The sequence below is a fragment of the Pituophis catenifer genome, unplaced genomic scaffold (genome assembly GCF_029215685.1).
Source record: "Pituophis catenifer annectens isolate HBS135680 unplaced genomic scaffold, rPitCat1.0.hap2 SCAF_3, whole genome shotgun sequence".
Classification (NCBI taxonomy): Eukaryota; Metazoa; Chordata; class Lepidosauria; order Squamata; family Colubridae; genus Pituophis; species Pituophis catenifer.
This window is the reverse complement of record NW_027256883.1, coordinates 93,182,565-93,204,268: the sequence shown is the minus strand read 5'-3', so window position 1 is coordinate 93,204,268 and position 21,704 is coordinate 93,182,565. Positions and strand designations below refer to the sequence as shown.

Here is a 21,704-nt window from a genome sequence, read left to right as displayed (position 1 = left end):
TGTGAACTGAATGGACGCTGCAGGGCTAAAGGAGGAATTGAGAAAGGAATTATTTCCTTTCGATAGTCAACATTTAATGAAGAATCAGCAGCCACTATGATGTCATGGTTTCTGCAATCCAGACAACAAGCCTGAGGAAGATATTTCCTCAAGTAGCAGGATTTTGATCAACTCCAAAACAAATACGAAGTTGCTACTGCAGCAGAAGGCAGCAGTTGCCATAATTGTCTGGGTTTACAAACTGCATAGGAGACCTCCAAGGGAGATGAGGCTGCCTGGGAAGCTGGAGATGACAAGACAATGGCAATCCACTTCTGTATTACTGCCGAGAAAACTACTCATTTATTTCCATGAAGTCACTGGGAATTGAGCTTTACACGAAATGTATGCATGAGGAGCTTTTGGGTACCTCCTGCTGACAGCAGTTTTTCTTAATGCCAATTCATTCCTCCGCTTACAGCAATTCTCCCCAAAAGACTTCTCCAAAAGCTATTCATAAATTAGGATAATCTTCAGTGTAGCATTAAATATAGCACAGCAGGAAGGCAGTTATAAAAAAGATAACAGACGCTCACGCACTCACACACCCACACGCATACCCCTAGATACATGCATCATGTTTATGTTAATATTTAAATTTCAGATATTCAACTTTAATCAAAATGTTGCATATTTTTCAGTTACTGTTTACAGTATAACATTGTGTACCTTGATGAAAAAGAAGCCCAATTTGATACACAGGTGGTCCTTGACTTACGATCACAATTGGGACTGGAATTTCAGTCACTAAGCAATGTAGTCATTAAGTGAGTCACATCTGATTTTACATCATGGTTGTTAAAAGAATCTGACTTCCCCCATTGAACTTGCTTTTTGGAAGACCCCTGGGAAGGTTTTAAATAGAAATCATATGATTAAAGGACACTGCCTTTACTATTTTTATAAATGACTCGAAGTGGCAAACATATACCTTTCCTCTAATATTTTCCACACAACAACAACAACCCTGCTGGGTTGGGTTGCACGAGTGTGATTGGCCCAAGATCACCCAGCTGGCTTTCATGCCTAATGAGGGCTTAGAACTCAAAGTCTCCTGGTTTCTAGCCTGGTGCCTTTAGATCAGGGGCCTCCAACCTTGGCCACTTTAAGACTTGTGGACTTCAACTCCCAGAATTCCTCAGCCAGCTTTGCAGCTTTGCTGGCTGAGGAATTCTGGGAGTTGAAGTCCACAAGTCTTAAAGTGGCCAAGGTTGGAGACCCCTCCTTTAGACCATACTGGCTATAAATACATACAGGTTGCCAAGTACCTGAATTATGATCACATGAATGTGGGGACACTGCAATGGTATAAATGGTATAAATATGAGGATTGGTCCTCAGCCACTTTTTTCAGAGCTGTTGTAACTTCAAATGGTTGTTAAAGGAATAGTCACGATTACCTGCAATGGGACAGTTTGGAAACCCGTACAGAGTTGAACTGGAGATCATCCAGGGCAGTTTCCAACCTGAGTGCCTCAGGTTGTATGGGTTTGAACAAAGGCTGAGAAATCAATGTCACTCTGTGGCATAAATGTAGATAAATCGAAGGAGAACTCCTGGATCTGAAGGCAGAACAATTTTGCCACATTTTTCAAAGACTCCTGGAATTACCCTGTTGACATATGGAAAGGGAAAGCATTTTGTTTCACTGCTCGTATGAAACTGTATTTTCGATTGAGCATGTAGACTAGTGAAGGTGACAAATCTGTCACTTCACATTGAAGCTTTTGGGTAACTGGGGAACATTCTGTTATGCTGGAAGGGAGTTGGCATATTTCAAAGCATTAAGTGTTAAATGTTCCACTTCACGTCTCTTTCTTAGTGAAGCAGACCATTTGCTTTCAGTATCAAAACTGATTTCAAAAACAATAACTGATAAGGCAAGGAAATGGAAATTGCAAGGAAATTAGTAGGTAAACAGCAGATTGAAAGGGTTGCATTCACACCCTGTGGTGTTACTTGTGTACCATATGTCTTTAAAGACTGTTTGGAAGCTACACTTGGTGCAAAACACCCACTTTATCTTCTCTCCAGGGTGGAAACCAAAATAAGGGGAGATAGTTTCTTAAGCACCAATAGCAAGTAATTATTTATTGTCTAGAAACACATGTTTTGGACCGTTCCTTCATCAAGGACATTCTACAAGAAACCCTTACAAACAGTTTATGTGGTTTTATCCATGTAAAAACATCTGTGTCTAAAAGCAATATCCAGTACATAATAAACATGTTAAATAACCAGATGGCCTCTTGCGGAGAGGCAGGAATCTGAGCAACCCACTGCTGAAAAGTTACCAACCCATGAACTAAATTAAGCCTCTTAGGGTAATTATCCAGAATTTTGGGCTGGAGACCACTGGTATCCTGACTTCTTAGGAGAAGTCATGCTTGTTTTGAATTTATATCCAATGTAGCAACAAAGTATATGAGGATAATAAACTGAGTTTGAATCTTATCGAAACAGACCTGGCTGAGTGTGTGGTTCCCAGTTGGACAGTTTGCCTATTACAGGGGTCCTCAAACTTTTTAAACAGAGGGCCAATTCACAATCCCTCAGACTGTTGGGGGGCTGGACTGGCTGGGTGGGTGTGGTTAGGTGATCATGTGACTGGGTGGAAGTGGCCAATTTAGCAGTCCATTAAACAATATACACAAATTAAACTTTAATTTGCTTTGCTCCTGGGGGTGTTTTATTTGCTTTTATTTCCATGTTTCGCTTTTGGTTGACTTTTCTTTTTACTAGTTCGTTTTTTAAGTTGTATAGAAGTCTAGTGGTCCACTTCAGGAAACTCAGTTTTGCAGCAATTCTTCTCAGTCCCAAGGAGCTTACAATCAACAAGTCTCTCCCTCCCTCCCTCCCTCTCTGTCTCTGTCTCTCTGTCTCTCTCTCTCTCCCCCCTCCCTCCCTGACATAGGGAGGGGGATGAGCAGTGCACTGAAGACCAGCTGGCTGGTGGTGAGGCGGGCCAATCCCATGATCTCCCCAAAAGTAACACATCTCTTGTTGCTTGAAACTTGAAGACTCAAGGCAGTCCTCGCCTCCCTTTGCCTCAGGCTCCGAGCTGTAAGCTGCATCTAGAAAGCACTACAGCAGAGAGAAGCAGCTGTCCATAGCAGCTAGGAATCTCAAATACGGCTGCTGGCTGGAGCTACTAAACAGGCAGTCAAGCTGAAGGACCCCATCCCATCACTGGGAGTCCAGGCGACTCAGCGATTGGCAAGCGGCCGGGCTCCTTGAGAGACGAGTTCATGGGGGGCCGATCTAGTACCTAGGTTGGCTACAACACAATGTTCATTCTTGGCCGTATTTGAGATTCCTAGCTGCAATGGACACCAAAGCTAGGGTTGACCCTGGCTGCTTCTCTCCACTGCAGTGCTTCCTGGACATGACTTACAGCTCCGAGCCCAAAGTGGTGGTAGGTGAGGGCTGCCTTGGTGCCCCCAGCTGCAGGCTCATAACTGTCCATAGAGGATGTGCTCGAATTGGCACCGAGACCAGGGCCCTGGAAGGGCATGGGGGAAGACTTTTACGGCTTTATTTATGCCTCACAGAAGCAGCTCTGGGGGGGGGGAGGGCGAGAGCACACAGCACCCCAGCTTGCCCTCCCCTCTGCCTCAGGTTCCGCATCCAACCCACGATCAGGGGATGCACCACTTTTGGGCTAGTCCGGCCGGCAGGTGGGTGAGCCAATGACCAGCTGGCTGGTGGGGCATCACAATACAGGCAGCCTGCAGTCTCTGTAGGAAAAGCAACTGACATCCAGGAGGTGAGAATGAGGCACCGCTGCCGCCGCTGTTGCCAGGGGCAAGTGCAGCAGGGTGTCACTCTGCTGGGTGATCTTGTGTGAAGAAGGGGGTGGCCGCTAGCAAGAGAGGGGAGAGTGCGAAGTTGATGCTTCTGGGATGAGGGGAGCCAGAAAGTGTCTGGGTTCAGTTCACCCAGCCTCTCTTCCTCTCACAGCCTTTTCTCTTCCTGCGCAGCCCTCCTCATCTTTGAGACTGCGACCAGGGTGGTGGGAGAAGGGAGGCGAGACCACTGGAGATGGCAGTATTGGAGTCCTCCCTGGCTCTTCCTCAAAGCTGCCCTGACCTAAGTGGGCAAACCCATGTGAAGAAGGGGGCGGCAGCTAGCAGAGAGGGGAGAGTGCAAAGGTGGGACAAGGGGAGCCAGCAGCATCTCTCTCTGCCAGCTGGCTGCAGCTGCTCACCACCCATCCACCATCCTGGGAGCTGTGGCTGTGCCGGCAGCATCACCCCTTCACCAGCTGGCCCTGCCCTGCCCACCCACGCCCTTCGGCCTTACTTTTGCGGCAGCAGCGGTGCGATGAGCGTTGATCTGTTGAAATGAGAACTGGGAAGTGCGGCTGGACGGTGGAAGATAAGGGTGATGGCTGGAGGAGGAGAGGGGCGATGTGGGCGGTGCAGCCTTGCGGTAAGCAAGGCACCTCCTCCCCAGGGCCCCCGTCAGTCGGGAAAAGCCAGCCACGTGAGGAGTGGCTGGGAGGAGATGGGTGAGGGGCGGGGCTGAATCCCATCACTCCATGGGCTGGATACATTCAGTCGGCGGGCCATATCTGGCCTGCGAACCCCTAGCCTATTAAATAAAGTGTATTTATTTTATTTGGATTTATTTATCATATTTAAGAACCACGTATCGCCCCTCACAGAGCTGCATTCTCTCTTTTTTTAAAATAGGTGTACAGTATGGAGGTTATCCTAAAACTATTAGCATCACTGCAGTCCCAAATGGCCAGGCTAAGCTGCACTATTAGACTCATGTTTAGATTATGAATCTGAGTATAAATAACCAGGGAGCAAGTTCTACAAAAATAGAAAGATGATGAATAAGTCTACAATTTCTTACATTGACTTTATCAAAGCTACAACTCTATAGAGACTACAGCTGGTTCAAAATATGATGGACAGGTACTGAGTCTGCTGTACCTCTGCCCTGCCTGCAAGTAAGCTACTGAGCCAAAATTGAGGTTTGTCTTGAAGGCCTTAAAGAAATAATTCCTGACAGGATGCCTTCTTCATTACAGCCCTTGTTAGTTGCTAAGATCTGTATGAGCAGAGAACTGCAGAGAAGCATCTGATGATTGCCTGTGGCAAACCCTCCCTGTGGAACATCTTCCCTACTGACATCCAGGGAGTTTTTACTATTCTATATTTGAGGCATCTGTTGGAAACCTATCAGTTTACCACTGACTTCCCTTTATGAATGCCAGATGAGTCTTTTGATTTTGTCCCTCTTCCTTTTGATGAGCAAATGTTATACTGTTTTTAAATCATTAGCTTTTAGTACTGCATTTTATGTTTTGAAAATTGTTCTGAAATGCATTACCACAGGAAATGGTGTAAAAATGAGTTTGGCAAATTCTCAGTATCCCAGATGTGTCTACCAACTCAAAAAGTTGGGATTCTTGGCTTAGAACTTCATTTTTTTCAAAAGAGGCTCTTCTGAAAATGCATCTAGGTTTGGATGGCAGTTTATTGAGCAGACAGGAGGCTGCTTTCCCTAGCATCACCCTTGAGTGATGGAATGCAGACGTAGAAATGTGTATGCTCCTAAAATGATCAGAAGTATCTCAGATCCTTCACTGCCTCTTTGCTGCTTGTCGTTTTTCAGTGCAAGTCTAAAACTGCTGTTTCTTTGGTTATTTATAAAAGTTAACATTCATATTAATATTAAAGAGTAATATTCTATAAAGCAGAGGATGGGAGAAAAGGTTGACAAGGTGAATTTGAGTGTCTTGTAATTTTCCCTAGGTCTGATGCTGACAATATTTACATTTATTAAGAGGCTCATGGAAAAAAAATAGGAAGGAAGGTAAAGTCTGGGTCTACAGAAAACCAGAACAGAATTGAAGTCATTAGTCACTTCTTTTAATTTTATAAAACTGTTGAGTTCATTGGTATAGATAAAATGATTTGATAGTACCAAATGAAAATAAATGCTAATAATATGAATATTATGACTATTTTCTTTCTGTTCTTGTAGAACTGGCTCCTTGGTTACATGTGTTCAGATCGGAAAGTGCTGTTGACTTCTCTCAAATAACATTTGATCCAAGACAAAAAGAATTGATTGTTGGCGCAAGGTGAGATGCTATTTTTAAAATGTACCTTTTATTTTCCAAGTGCATTTGTGTTAAAAAAAACTGGGTTATATTTCTCTGTTATACTATGTTTTTAAGGCATGGGTAAGCAAGCTGGCATTTTCCTGAGGTTTTGGGGTTTTAAGTTTCCATCAGTCCTATGTGGTTGTTGCCCAAAATGTGTGTGGAGTATTAGGTGAATTAAATTAGATGTATGAAAAAGAATTGTGACACTTGTGTTTATGATTTTCCATTCTCAGTATGTGACAAAGGCCCCTTTCCAATTTCAGTATGTAAATTCAGGCATTTCTCTGAATACACAGTGGCTTGAAATTGGATAAAGGATGAGCTTGCACGTGATAACCATGCTACTTCATCTCTGTGATTTTTCTTTTCTTTTATTACAATGGTGTAAATCATGATAGATTGCATTATTTCAATGTAGTTTTTAATGCATTGTTTATATAATGTGATTAAAATTATTAGCACTCTATTGTTTGAAAAGGCAGGGGGCACGATGGCTCAGCAGTTAAAGATGCTAAGCTTGTCAGCTGGAAAGCTGGCAGCCCGAGTTTGAGATCTGAGCACTGTGTGATGGGGTGAGCTGTCATTACTTGCCCCAGTTCCTGCCCTCCTAGCAGTTCGAAAGCCGACACATGCAAGTAGATCAATAGGTACCACTTCAATGGGGATGTAACAGTATTCTGTATGCCTTGGGGTATTGTCATGCTGGCCACCTGACCACAGAAATGTCTTCAGAAAATGCTGGCATTCTCTCGGCTAAAAAACAGAGATGAGCATTGTTCCCTGGAGTCAGACATGACTGGATAGAGGAAACCTTTGCCTTTTGTTACCTATATGAAAAGGTTACAGTATTGAAAAAAAAAGGAGAAAAGTAAAATTCTTTACTAACTCTTAGGAAGTTAAGAAAGTTAATTTTGAAAGCTTCATTTCCCTCTTGCCTTCCTGACTTTCAATGCCTGAAAATAATTGCAGGCTTCAGGCTGAGCTTAGAAAAGTAACTGCTTTAGAAAGTCAATAGAATCTAGTTTTCTTAGAAATGTTTAGAACTTCAGGCAAAGCTGTACAATCAGGTGAATTACATGATGTAGTTCTGGCTAAAATATATCTGTTCTGACTAGCAGCACTGAGTAACAAGTTTGAAGGCTCCCCCTCCCAAATAATCAGCCTAGCTTCAACATGTGGCACCTTTTATTACTTTAGCTGAGAATCATTTCTGCTGACTTGGTAACTTTCAGAGAATATTTTATAAAGGAAAGTTATGAAGCATCTCATCTTATTCTAAAGCAGGGATGTCCAATCTTGACAACTTTAAGACTTAGGGAGTGACCCTAATGGTTTGAGATCATGTAATTTCATCATAGAGATGTTATTATTCACGATTAATGTCAGTATTATTTTTAATTTAAGTTGCCAAGATTGGGCACCCTGGGTTAAAGTGAAGACAGATATACCAGTTTAGAAAGATTCACACCATCTTCAGTGAGTACCAACCTGCCCTTCTCTCCTGAGGTGATCAGTGGAAACCAGACACATCAGGTTATATGAACCTAGTTATAAAGTGGATACTAATGCTGTCAAAATAGTTTTGAAATTGTGTTTTAAAACACAATTTCAAAACTACTTTGACAGCATTAGTGTGCAGTATTTTTACAGCATTAGTGTGCAGTATTTTTAAATTAAGTGGACATGAATGTGGATTATAAAACATACTACTCTTCTGAAGCATAGGATGATGGATCAGAATGATGGATGAGTTAGTATTCTCCTGCTAGTATTTCTGCACATCATGTGCATTTATGAAGCTGGCTAAAATTATAGAAAAACCTACTGGGATTGTGCAAATTCTTTTTTTTTTTTTCCTTTCTCCTCCCTCTTTCTAAACTGGCAATTTCCATTAGGGGTGAATTCTGCCATTCTGCTCTAACTCTAGGTTCTTGCTAGGTTCAATCAACCCAGAGAATGAAAACTGCAAACAGTAATAGAGTTAGCTAAATCTGCATGGCAAATTCTTAATTTATGATTCAGATGTCAGCATACTGGTTTCCCCCCTTTTATTATCCTAGCTTTGGTTTCAACTGTCTTCAAATTCTACCTGTTGTCCTAGACCTAGGTATCAGGTCAAACTGAACTTTAATAATAGTGTTTTCAGGAAGTGGCTTTGGCTTCAAGACAACCCCAACCCCAACCCAAACCCACAAGAGTTTGTGGCATCATCAACAGTTGCATGGACAGACCGAAAGCCTTAACTGCATATGTTGAAACTGTAGTTCTAATGAAAATTTCACATCATCAGGGAGACATTACAGATAGCCCTCAATTTACAATCATTGAGCCTGCCAAGTTTGGTCATAAATTGTAATGGTCATAAAGTAAGTGACTGTGACTGTCTTGATTTTTGTGGCAGTCATTTAGCAAACATGGCAGTGGTTAAGGAAATGTGGCAGTCATTACACAAACCCATTGCTATGGGGCGTTTTTGCTGGAAACCAGAAGTAAACACTGGTTTTCTTCAGAAACTTTTGAAATCATGGTCCCAGGACTGTGAGTTGCTGCAAACGACCATAGATGTGGGCCAGTTGCTGAGTGCCCAAAATGGGGGCATCACATCATAACTTTGAAAGGTTACTAAGCAACCAGTTGTAACTCAAGGACTACCTGTACAGTTATGAAGGAAGACGGCAGAGACAATTACTTTTTTAAAATTACCATTACTAGTCGTGTTTTCAAATGCAGCCTCGCTTTTAAAACACGCTAAGAAAGAATTAATATAAACTTGTAAGCAAAAAACAAAAAACACAGTGATCAATCTTTATAGTCAGTATATTCATCAAAATGTCTACCTTTATCCCAGTAAGTAGCCCAAAGGCCCCATGAGAAATTGGGGGATGAGCAGAGACTGTTTTGCTATTAATATAAGGAATACTGTATGTTTTGACTTTCTAATGGCAAAAACATCTATAGATCTGCTTTCTTTGACAGCTGTCTCCCAGCAACCCCTGTTAAAGGAAGCCAGAAACAGCTCTTGCAGACTGCTGGGTATCTCCTCTTTCAAGCTTCTTGAACGGGCGGTGAACCTGCCTGCCCTGATCCTCTTTTAATCCTACTTGGCTCACTCATCTATTCCCTCTCTGTTTGTCTTTGGCTTTAGCCCAATCTAGCTTTAGCTCTACTGCCCTGGCTTGCGACCTATACACAAATCAAAACTGTCCAAAATAACATGCTATAAAAATGATGCTTTTGAAATAAGTGTTAAAGCCAAATGCTTACAGTATAAAATTGGACACATTTGCAGCATGAATGGTAGGGTATCAATGCTTGTAATAAATACTACTACATATTTTCTCACTTCCTTAAACAGTGGCAAGTTTCAAGAGCAATTCTGTTGAAAATTTAAATTGTTTACTTAGCCTCTTTCATATGTAACCATAGAAGGAAGAGAATTACCGGGGTGTCCACTGAATTCAGGATTACTGTGAGCCTCTTGAGAATGTGAGATCAAAAATGCAGTTGAATGATGAATGTCCAGCATGAGAGTTTGTGTTGTCGTTTTAACACATGGCAGGGAAAGAAAAGGTGAAGATTGGGAAGACAATTTTTGAGACTGAGCAGGGAAGAGAACGCTTTCTAATATTTTCTCAGGTGCAAAACTACTGCAAGAAAAAGAAAAAAAATCTTAAGTAAGATTTTCAAATTGAAATGAAATCTTCCTATTCACAATTTTATAAGCAGTCTTTGTACTATGCAATTTAGGTGTGAGCATTTGATGTTCCATAGGTCAAATGAACCCCTTCAAAGGGGTGTTCAACTGGCTCTTGGTTTCTAACTCAGGCAGGGAAAACATCTCAGAAAGGGAAGTGTCCACTCAAAAATTCCATATTTTCTGCCCCAACCCCATTCTATCAGCCTTGTAAGATAATTGTTGCTTAGGAACAAAGTACATTATTTTTTTAATCAAATCAGTAGAGTAGAATATTTCAGAGAGAAAGTTACCATTCTCTTCTCTTCCATTTTGAAATATCTAAGCAGGGGTAGAAAATATGCAAGATGTAAGCAGCCCCAACAGTCCCTCCTACTCTTTGAACAGAGACTGAATGGTCCTCTATCAGAGATGCTTTAATCAATGGATTCTACACTGAGCGGTATAGGACTAAATGGTCACCTTTTGAACTTGATAATTATCTGATGCCTGCCTACCTAAGAAAATGTTTAAATGCCTGAATAAGAAAACGCTTAACTCATAGACTAAGTTAACTTAAACCAAACTAAATAGCCATGAATGGATAATTTTTCATGCTTGTTGTGCTATAGTTTGTATTTAATAAAGTATTAAATGAATTTTAAATGATTTAATGCTAGGATTGCGTTATTGTATTACAACCTAGGAGCTACACATTATTGTATACATCATGCAACTTTACATTGAACTGGGACATGGATCCTTTTAGCCAAGTTCTTTATTTTCTCCAATTGATAAAAAAGGGCTGATCACATTAGGGCTGATCCTGAAAAAGAATCATAGCTGTGTGTTGAAACTTATCTTCTGCATTCAAAGAGTCAGACTGAGGCTGGCTATTTGCAGTTAGGAGAACAGATGGCTGGTAATGAGAAATACCCCTGCTGCCCATAGTAAGACATGGCAAGGACAGACGGGCCAATAGTTTCACTTGGTAGAAAGTAGCTCTCCAGGCATCTGACTGTACACCTGGAAAGGATGAAAATTGAAATACACTGGAGCACATGCATTTCTATTTCATTGTGGGTCTTCCTTCATATCATTGCTCAGCATGTCAATCCAGAGATAGCGGATGGGTAAAATAGTATTTTATTCATCACTTAAAGCATAAATGTAAATCTACCAATGAAAACATAATTATCAATGAAAATTGTTAAATGTAGAGTTTTAATTAAAACATTAGATCTTTCCTTAATGTTTGGTTTCATCACATATCAGTGTTCTGTATAGGTTAGTAGATAAAAGTAGAAGCCTATATAGGTATAGTTCTATAGAATTGCACATTCAGATACTTAATACTGTTGACCACAATACTGGTGGTCAACAGTATTAAGTATCTGGGGGTGCAGATAATTAACAATCTGAACTGGTCTCTCCACATGTCATCCTTAGTGAATCATGCAAACCAGCACCTGCATTTAGTGCATCGGATGAGGAGAACACATCTTACTCCTTCTGTCCTGGCCACTTTTTACAGAGGCACAATTTAGAGCGTTTTAATAAACGGCATCATTGTTTGGTTTGGAGGCAGCAGTGCCTCCAATAGAAAGTCCATACAGAGAGTGGTAAGGACAGCCGAGAAGATTACTAGAAGATCGCTTCCTGTTATTCAGGATACTGCTTATAAGCTCTATGTGCTCAGAGCTCAAAGCATTTTTAGAGACCCCACACACCCACTTTATGGTCTGTTTCTGTTGCTCCCCTCTGGGAGGAGATTTCAAAGTATTTTTAGCAGGACTACCAGATTCTGTAACAACTTTGTTTCCTTTGCTATCCGTCTGGTAAACTCACAAGATTTGTTTTTCTCGCCATGTACATATATACATCCAAACTAGACTGTGTTGTTTCTCTATATCATATAATATATGTGGGTGTATGCATAATTTTGTATTTATTTTGTAGTGTATATTGGAGGTGGTGACCATTTGAGAGCTGTAAGCAACAAAATTTCATTTTAATGTATGCTGATTCATGTACATTCAAAGTGACAATAAAGTTATTCTAAATATAAGTCTAAGTCTATTCAAAGGGAAAGCTCACATTAAAATCTGACTTTTAAAAAAATAATACTGCAGAATGTCAGAGGTTCCTGCTCATGTTTTCCCCATGAGATGGCATGCTTCTGCTGGTTACTTATCATGTCTGATTGTCTTTTATTACTATTAGACTCCAAACTTCTATAACAGCATCTCCAACCTTTACAGCTATGCAGATCAGGATGGTGGTGGTGGTGGTTCTATGCATGGAGTGGGCAAGTGCACACACACAGCTTCATTTGTGCAAGTGGCAGGCATGCATGCCTGCCACTTACACAAATAGAAGTGTATGTATACACTTGCCCACCTATTGTGTGTGCAAGTGGAGTTGCGTGCATGCACATACTTGTCCGCTACGTGCGCGGCCTGATTTTGAACGGGCTGCGGCCCAGTAGTGGGCCACTGCCCGAGACTCGGGGACCCCTATTCTATAACAAACGAGACACTATCCAAACCATTCTCATGCTCCTACTTCTCCCAGATATTGGGGTTTTCTCAAGCTGAGACTGCAGATAGAAATATTTGTTTTTGTCCCACTTGAGGTTAGTTTATTATGTAAAATCAAAGGGCTTTCAAGTTTCCTACTTCTTACTTGTAATCTAAATACTAACTCATATGTTTGTGTCTCTTTCCTACTTTTTTCCTGCAGCCATATTCATTTAGGGTTTCCCTGTAATTACAAATTTGGTACAACTGCTATCTTATTTCACTCATATACTGTATTTCCACCCCTACATTCTATGTCAACATTCTCATATTGCTATTGTTGTTAGCTGCATCTTTTCCTGTATTTTTAAAGCTCTGAATCATTCTTACTTCCTCATGTCCTAAGCTCTTGCTGCCAAACACAGTCCATTTACATTTGGAAACCTATTCCACTCCCTCTCTAAGGATTTGCAGCATCTGAGCTTTTCCTGCCCACTCTTCTATCCCACTCACCCCCGGAGTCCTCCCAGTCCTTTCTTCCTGGAGCTGGCTTGTAGACCTCTGTGCTGTTGCACTCAAGAGTGGATGCTCCGGGTCCATTTTTGCAGATTTTAGTAGGGCTCTTCCCTGTAGGTCTGGCCACTGGGCAGCTGTTCCAAGGAATGCCATTCCTTGTCTTATCCTGGGACCCCAGCAGTATTAAAACTCCAGATCTTGGGAGGGAAGAAAAGGGCTTGCATATTTGAGGCATCCTTTCACACCGGGCTGCCTTTTAGTGGCTGCTATTTCCATATGCAACGATGTTCCCTGCATTCCACTCTAACAGTGTTATTAGCAGAAATCTCAGAGCTGAAGAATATTTGCACATGTCTTCCTTCCCATTCTGTTCTCCTTTGACTTGTAATTTGCATTGCCTCTTGTTCTATGGCTGCCATCTCTAAATTGTGATTTAGGGTACTTGAAAAAAAGGGTGGAACAGAAACTTACTTCTGTTTTAAGTATCAATTCTTCACCTCATGTTGTAAATGAATTTCAGAGCAGAGGGCAAATTTGTACCAGGCTTTTCAGTGCCATAACATGAGTAATAATGATGAGAATGTTTATAGAATGCCTCTATTTCAATTCTATTTGCAATTAAAATGTGACTGAATTGTCTGAAGTTCTCATCCTCTCCACTATCCCAGAACTAAATAACAAAAGCAAAAACCAAAAACCATAACCACACACTGCCAAGGTTCAGCCATTTTGTTGATGAATTTTCTGCTCAAGATCTTGGAGAGCTTTGGAGACTGGGTGTAGCCCATGGTCCACAGGTTTCCCACTGATATACTTTGTTAAATTAAAGTTGTGTGTGGGTTTTCACAGTCAGCCAATCAGTCACTTTGTTTCAGTCTTTCACCAGCAAAGGGTTGAGGTGGTTTGGAGGTAATTGACGGTTTAGGAAAGGAGAAGAACAAAATAAATGAAAAAGAAAAAAGAAAAAAAAATACACTATCTGTTTACATTGTAAGATTAGGACCCACAGTGAGTTAATTTCTAAAATAATTGGTGTGTGTTTTCTAGAAAGCCAGGCTCATTCTCTGAATTAATATGGTTATGGAGAATTGCAGGAAAAGTAAAAAGGTGGCGGTGAAAAAACAGAATGAACCATCAAGGAATTTTTTTTAAAAAAAACTGCATTCCTACAAAATTGTGATGATCTGCAGGTTGTTGGTTCTTAGAAAAAGCAACCTGAAATAACAGCCTGACTACTTACATCTCCCACATTGCTGTGATGTAATTGGCTCTGGCTATGTCCTCATTATATTAATGCAAATGAGAAAATACCCTCTTTCAAACTTTGCCTCCTTCCTTTAGAATGTAATGGTGTATCACACTAGGATATGTAAAAAGTACAATAAGTATTGAATTGCAGCAATCTTCATCAGTAAAGTGAGAGTTATATTTGGGAGGGAAGGAGGAAGGGAAGGGAAGGGAGGGGAGGGAGGGAAGGGAAGAAGGAAGGAGGGAAGGAAGGAAGGAAGGAAGGAAGGAAGGAAGGAAGGAAGGAAGGAAGGAAGGAAGGAAGGAAGGAAGGAATCCAAAGTAGGCTTTGTACTTGAGAAAATACGGGGCTCCTGATGCTTTCATTTCTGGGAATAACAAAACAAGAGTTGGTCCATTCATTAATGCTAAATTCATAAATTCATTCTTTTTTTGCTAATGAGCCTCAGTTACTGAGGCCACATGTAGAGGGATGAAACCTGATGGCTCTGTGAGATTGTTAGCAAACAACAAACCAGAGTTATTTAGAAAATTGGCTTACTTTTTTGTGCCAGTCAAGCTATACTGTAGAGGGCTTAAGTTTCAGAACCAAGAATATCTTTATTTCTTAGAATTTTAGTTATATTATCTGCATAGTCTGAATAACTGCTATTTCCTCTTTTTCACTCTAGAAATTACTTGTTCAGGCTGCATAGTGAGGATCTTTCTCTAATCCAGGTAGGTTTACCTGTATGGAAATTTTAAAAAGTACAATTTTCATCTTTTTAACTTCATCTTTATTTATAAAGTCAATTAAAATCTCAGCATATTATTTGACTTATGATGTAGATCAGGAGTGGGCAACTATGACTACTTTAATGACCTGTGGACTTCAACTCCCAGAATTCCTGAGCCAGCCATGGTTCAGTTCAGAAATAAAGAACTTGAAATTCTGTTCCTGTTTCTTCTTAGTTTGAGTCCTTTCCACGTAAATCAATTTTTATTTTATGATAGAGGCGAATTTTGGTGAAATCCAATTTTTTTAATTACCGGTTCTGTGGGCGTGGCTTGGTGGGTGTGGCAGGGAAAGGATACTGCAAAATCTCCATTCCCACCCCACTCCTGGGGGAAGGATATTGCAAAAACTCTATTCCCCACCCCACTCTGGGGCCAGCCAAGGGTGGTATTTGCCGGTTCTCTGAACTGCTCAAAATTTCCACTACCGGTTCTCCAGAACCTGTAAGAACCTGTTGGATTTCACCCTTGGATAGAGGGGCTATTTTATGATAGAGAGGCTAAAGCAACAGTCATATATAGCATGGAACTGGTATAGCTCAGAAAGCATAAAGGTAGTAAGAACAGATTCAATTTCCCTTCTAGCTTCATTCTATTCTATTGATAAATAAAAAAAAAAAATGCATCCATTTGAGTCATTTCCTTGCCAGGTAACGAGGAAGCAGGCATACATTTTTTGTAATTCCGCTCCAGAATTTGAGAATTGACACAGATTCCCTTCCTCATCATCACCACAATTCCAAATGATCCAGAATGAATTGGGCCATTTCTGGAAGCCTTGATTTGACCCTTGAAGTGCATTGTGTAGCCTTTATACAGCCCCAATGATAATTTAAATGAAACCATCTTGGAAAGGCTGTGACTAGGCAAGAGAAGCAGTGCACCACTTTGTCTGCTCTCCAAGAGTACAGTGTTAATGCATAATTTCAAGGTCTCTGCTCTCTTTTCTTCTATCTCATTATGTTTACTTTAGATTCAGATGGGCAACCCCTCAAATAGAATAGAGATGGGTATCTTCTTTTCCACATAAACCCAGCAATTTATCCATTCATTCCTCTTTTGAACTGTGGGAGGCTGATGTTATGTTGAATATAATGGAGTAAGTGAATTGAGAGTGATTGATCTGTGCTCACTTGCTTACTCCATAAAATGCCAAACTAGACTATGGGCTTGTCTTAGTTTGCTAATGGCCTGGACTTCAGACAACGGGACAGTTACTCTGATAGAACCGAGGTTTCAGCATCTCCAATATTGTGATTAGACAATTTTCTGTTAAATTTAGTATTAGAGCTATTTTCCTCTGCAGGACTGGGGGAGTGATATACATGAAAATGACAGAGTCTCAGTTGCACTATTGTGGCCACACTGCTCTTTTTTTTTTTTCCTACAGCCTTTTAATGTTCATTTGATAGCTCACTTCATGAATGCTTTGAATGGTTGTGTACAGCTCTTCTGCAAGAGATGTTATAGAAAAGTTTGGATTTGCCAGTATGGGAAATCAATTTTAACAGAGCCAGGCTACTGCCAGTGTAAATGTCAAGTGCCAGGGAAATCAGGAGATTCAGGCAGTTCAAATGAGTATCAAGATTTATGGCAAGCTTAATCTCTCCACAAGAATTTGAACTACTAATGTCAAGGGAAATTAATGGGAATTATGAATAGAAAGGAATTCAAGTTGGGCTGGACTTAGCTCTCTTGTGGGTATGTAGGGACTCATGACTGATGATGTGTTTGACCCCTCCCTTGGGCTCAGCCTGTTCATCTTCCAGAATAAGTTCCACCATGAATTCTCTTGCCATTCCTACTTTTCCTCTTTAAATCTACCTCCAAATGTACTGTAGTTATTTTGTGTAGAGTTATTATCAACTCTACACAAGAGTTGGGGATGGGGGGCACCGTGTTACGGTGGTTCTCCTCCTTTCTCTCCGACCGGTCGCAGTTCGTGTTGGCTGGGGGACAGAGGTCGACCTCGAGGCCTCTTATATGTGGAGTGCCTCAGGGGTCGGTCCTCTCGCCCCTCCTGTTCAACATTTATGTGAAGCCACTGGGCGAGATCATCCGTGGCTTTGGGGTGAGATACCATCAGTACGCTGATGATACTCAGCTGTACATCTCCACCCCAGGCCACCCCAACGATGCCCTTGAAGTGATGTCCCAGTGCCTGGAGGCTGTACGGATCTGGATGGGGAGGAACAGGCTCAGGCTCAACCCTTCCAAGACTGAGTGGCTGTGGTTCCCGGCATCCCGATATGGTCAGTTGACTCCATCACTGACTATTGGGGGCGAGTCTTTGGCCCCCACAGAGAGGGCTCGCAATCTGGGAGTCCTCCTGGATACGCAGCTGTCCTTGGAGGAACATCTGACGGCTGTAACCAGGGGGACCTTTTATCAGGTTCGCCTGATCCGCCAGTTGTGGCCCTTTCTTGATCGGGATTCCTTGTGCACAGTCATTCATGCCCTCGTAACCTCTCGCCTTGATTACTGTAATGCTCTCTACATGGGGCTCCCCTTGAAGAGCACCCGGAGGCTCCAACTGGTCCAGAATGCAGCAGCGCGGGTAGTGACGGGAGCAGTGTGGCGCTCCCATGTAACACGGCTCCTGCGTGAACTGCACTGGCTCCCGGTGGTCTTCCGGGTGCGCTTCAAGGTGTTGGTTATCACCCTTAAAGCGCTCCATGGCATAGGGCCTAGCTATCTTCGAGACTGCCTACTGCCACCGACGACCTCCCACCGACCCGTGCACTCCCACAGAGAGGGCCTCCTCGGGGTGCCATCAGCCAAACAATGCAGGCTGGTGACCCCCAGGGGGAGGGCCTTCTCTGTGGGGGCACCCACCCTCTGGAATCAGTTGCCCCCTGAGATAAGGAGAATCCATGACCTCAGTGCCTTCCGCCGTGCCCTTAAAACTTTCTTTTTTCAACAAGCCAGGCTGGCTTAATTTCTTTTTAAGGGTTTTTTAATTGTTTTGTTTCGTTTATCGTTTTAATTAATGGGGCCAAATCTATATATATATTTTAAATGTGTTTTAATATTTGTATTTGATGTTTTTATTTGGCTGTTCACCGCCCTGAGTCCTCAGGGAGAAGGGCGGTATACAAATTCAAAAATAAAATAAAATAAAATAAATAAACTCTACACAAACTCCACCCAAACTATTGTAATCATGGCAGCAAACTGTAAGTGTTTTATAAGAGTCTGCACTTTGTATTTTCATTGTAGAAATTGGATATAACTTGTACAGACAAAATCTACCTCTGGATTTAATGTGTCATTGAATTATGTTTACCTTCAGTCTTTAAAGATGCCTTTGTATGTACATGCAACACCTGCTTACATATACATCCAAGGACAAAACCAATGAATAAGACCCTTCATTATAAAGAAAGTTTTGTGTATGGGCCTGCTTTTGTTTGCATTGCAAAGGTAGCTGCCATTGTTATAGGATGAATGAGTGGAATTCTGATGTGCCCTGCATCAATAGAATAAGTTAGTCACTGTTAGCTTAAAACCTATTGATTTTAACAGAACTCAAACATAACATTCTGGGTTGTGGCAGGTATGTCCAAAGCAGCTGTCTGTGTTTAAATTCCCATGTTGAAAAAAAAGGGGGGTGGAGTCTTCCCTTGTGTACAATATTTATGAAACAAATGCTTAGGACTATATTTTATAAAACAAATGTTTTCATTGCATATTTTTCAGAATTCCTTATGCTCTATAAATATTTGATGGTATAAACTCAGCTGAAGTTTGGTCTAGTGGTGAAGGCACCAGGCTGGAAACTGAGAGGCCGTGAATTCTACTCCTGCTTTAGACAGAAAAGTAGGCTAGGTGGCTTTGGGCCAGACAGACTCTCCCAGCCCAGCCTGCTTCAGTGGGTTGTTTTTATGGAGAAAATATGTGTATTGTGTATGTTTGCTGCCTTGAGTTATTTTTTTAAAAAAATTAAGATGGGAGAAACATAAATACATAAATAAAATATTAATTCTAAGTGGAAATGCATAAAATTGCATTATAAATATGTACATGTTTATGAAAACAATGATTCAATCATGGCTACCTGCAACATGGACATTTCTGGTGCATTTCCTATGATCAACTCTGATGGACACTGTGGCAAACACCATTTTCACTTCAAGAACAGAGTGTGTGTGAATATGTGAAAGATAAGAGGTAATTGGACTACCCCCTAAATCATATTACATGATTTGGTAGTTAAAAACTGGATGTTTTAATTTTTAAGTCAGAATTTCAAATTTCAAATGTAATATTTATTAAAAATTACACTGCACCCCTCCGCCCCCAGGCATGTGTGCGTGACCCCCTGCCTCTGCGCATGTATGCACAGCCCCCCAGGCATGTGTGCAGTCTCCTGCATGCCCCCCCGTGCATGCACGGCAGAGACCCAAAAATCAGCTGGCTGGCGGGAGGTGCGCATGCATGCGGGGTGGAGCTAAGCCGGGCGATGGCTCGAGTGCCCGCAGAGAGGGCTTTGCATGCCACAGGTTTGCCATCACAGCATTAGTTTAATACACTGCTTCATGTGTTGCCTTTTGTTCGTTAAACTTCATTTCTCTCTTTTTCAGGATCTCATCACCTCCCTCAACCATGTCTTTCTAAATCTTCTGCTTCCTTTGAAGCCATTCAATCTTGTTTCATATATTTATTTTGTGATTCAATCCTTGTTCATTCTCTCTGTGTGACAAACCATTTCAACATAGCTACTTTGTATTTGCCACTTGTATTTGCCATCTGTATTCTTGTTTTATGTACTTTTTATGTAACCAATTCCCACTTCTGCACATTCAAGCTTTGCTTTTTTCCTGATAGGGTGTATATACCCAATGCTCACTCCTGTAAAGCAAAATGGGCAAAAATATTGCCATTTCAATTTATTCAATAGATTTCTGGCAATAAATTGTGGGCTATCCACTAACCTTTTACCAGAATTTCCTATTAAAATCTAAAAAAATATTTACAATTCTGTTCACTCTGTTGAATCCTGTTTGTTTTCCTCTCTTTTAATTTCCAGAAGACTTTAATTTCCATCAAGATCACTCTGCATTTTCTTTGCCTCTTTTTCTATTTTCCATACTTTTTCTTGCTTCCCTTAATTATATTCTTTCCATTATCTTTTTTTCTCTTTTCCCCATAATAATTTTTGCAGCTGTCACTCGCTAATGTGTCTTTTTCTCATCCACAGTCACTTTTATGTCATCATTCCACTGAAGATTCTTTTTCATGCTTTCCATTAGCACATTTCACACACTTCCGTGACATTGTGTAACTTAATTTGTTTTGCTTCTACATCCTTTTTCAATATTAGAAAAATGTGATTCATAAATTAAAATAAGATAGAATGACTTTCTACTCATTCTGTTGGGAAGTAGTTCTATCTTCAAATTTATTTTTCACAAAACTCATACCTTTTTTGGTTGTCATTCTATCTTTTCTTTATTATTACTTCTTTTCCTTTTCTTTCATATCTATTTTTCAAAAAAAAATTCTCTTAGCACCCTGAAATAATAGTCTCACATTCAGAAGCTCTCATGAGCCTTATATCCTTCACTAATTCTCCAATCCCTCATGCTTTTTAATTCATTATTTGGTTGTGTGAATATGTGACTAGATTTATGCTTTGATGCTTGAAACATACTTTGTTTAAGTGGATGGTTACTGAACAGTTACCATTAGTGTTCATTTTTACTCCTCTGAAAGGCCCAATCACTTTTTCTGTGTTATGATTTTGTTCCACTTATCAGTCCATGTCACCTAGCCAATTAATGTTTGCCTGGATTCCATTCATTCAGAATATTATTGTTTTTCTTCAGCCCATCCCTGGTTCTTCCACTGTTACTGTTCACTGGAGAATAACATGCAGTCAACACCCGCATCAGTCTAAATAACATTAATTCATATTTTCTAACATACATTTTATCTGTTTCATTCATCATTAAATTGATACATTTCCTTCCATTGCATTCAAGCTTACCCTAGAAAATCATATCACTTTCATTCAGTTATATTGCAGCCTTTAATTTTGCAGTTTTTTATTTTTTATTTTATGCACCATACTTATTTTTCTTTCTTTTCTTTCATTGTTTTTAATTATGTGCTTTTGCATTTTATTTCTTTCGCATTCTAAATCACAATCTCCTTTTTTATGTGCTATGACTTACACCTGATGCAGTCATAGATATTTACTTTCATTGACTGTATGGCTTTGGTCAATTGAGGTTTCCATATTAAACTTTTCAGTAGAGCTACAAAAGGTGTAGTTAAACTAAGTTACCAATCTTGATCATACCCATGCAGGACTAATAGCAAAGATGATGTAGCTCAGTTCTGGCACATTTTGGCCAATGTATAACAAGTGCATAAAAGCCCAATTTTATTCAAAGAGTGAACGAGAAGGGAAATATAACCAAAATGGAAGGAAAACTTCACAGAGAAAAGATAACACAAGTATATATTATCTAGATATATTTTTTTTGAAATTTTTATTGAAATACATAATAATACAATTTAACAATTTTTGGTTTAGCGGTGTTCATAAATATATACAGATTATATACATGGTGTTTCCTAATTACTTGATTATTATTGATAGTTGCACCCTCCCTTATTCTACCTTTTACTTTTGTCTTCCATCCACTTATACCACATTTCCCACACTGTGTAATATTCCAAATTCTCTTTTTCGTTTATCACATAAGTTAACTTATTCATCTTAGCGCATTCTAATATTTTTCTAATTACATGTTCTTCCTGTGGCAGCCCTTTCTCTTTCCAATACTGTGCATATATTATTCTG

The 21,704-nt window shown here is 40.5% G+C and overlaps 1 protein-coding gene across 1 annotated transcript in view; it reads left to right on the top strand.

Moving 5' to 3' along the window:
* SEMA5A (semaphorin 5A) overlaps nucleotides 1-21,704 on the top strand; it is a 143,969-nt gene that overhangs the window by 4,626 nt on the left and 117,639 nt on the right. The window contains exons 2-3 of the mRNA XM_070939125.1: nucleotides 6,040-6,139; nucleotides 14,791-14,836. Of these exons, the coding sequence (XP_070795226.1) occupies nucleotides 6,040-6,139; nucleotides 14,791-14,836 (146 nt within the window). The remainder of the gene's footprint in view (nucleotides 1-6,039; nucleotides 6,140-14,790; nucleotides 14,837-21,704) is intronic.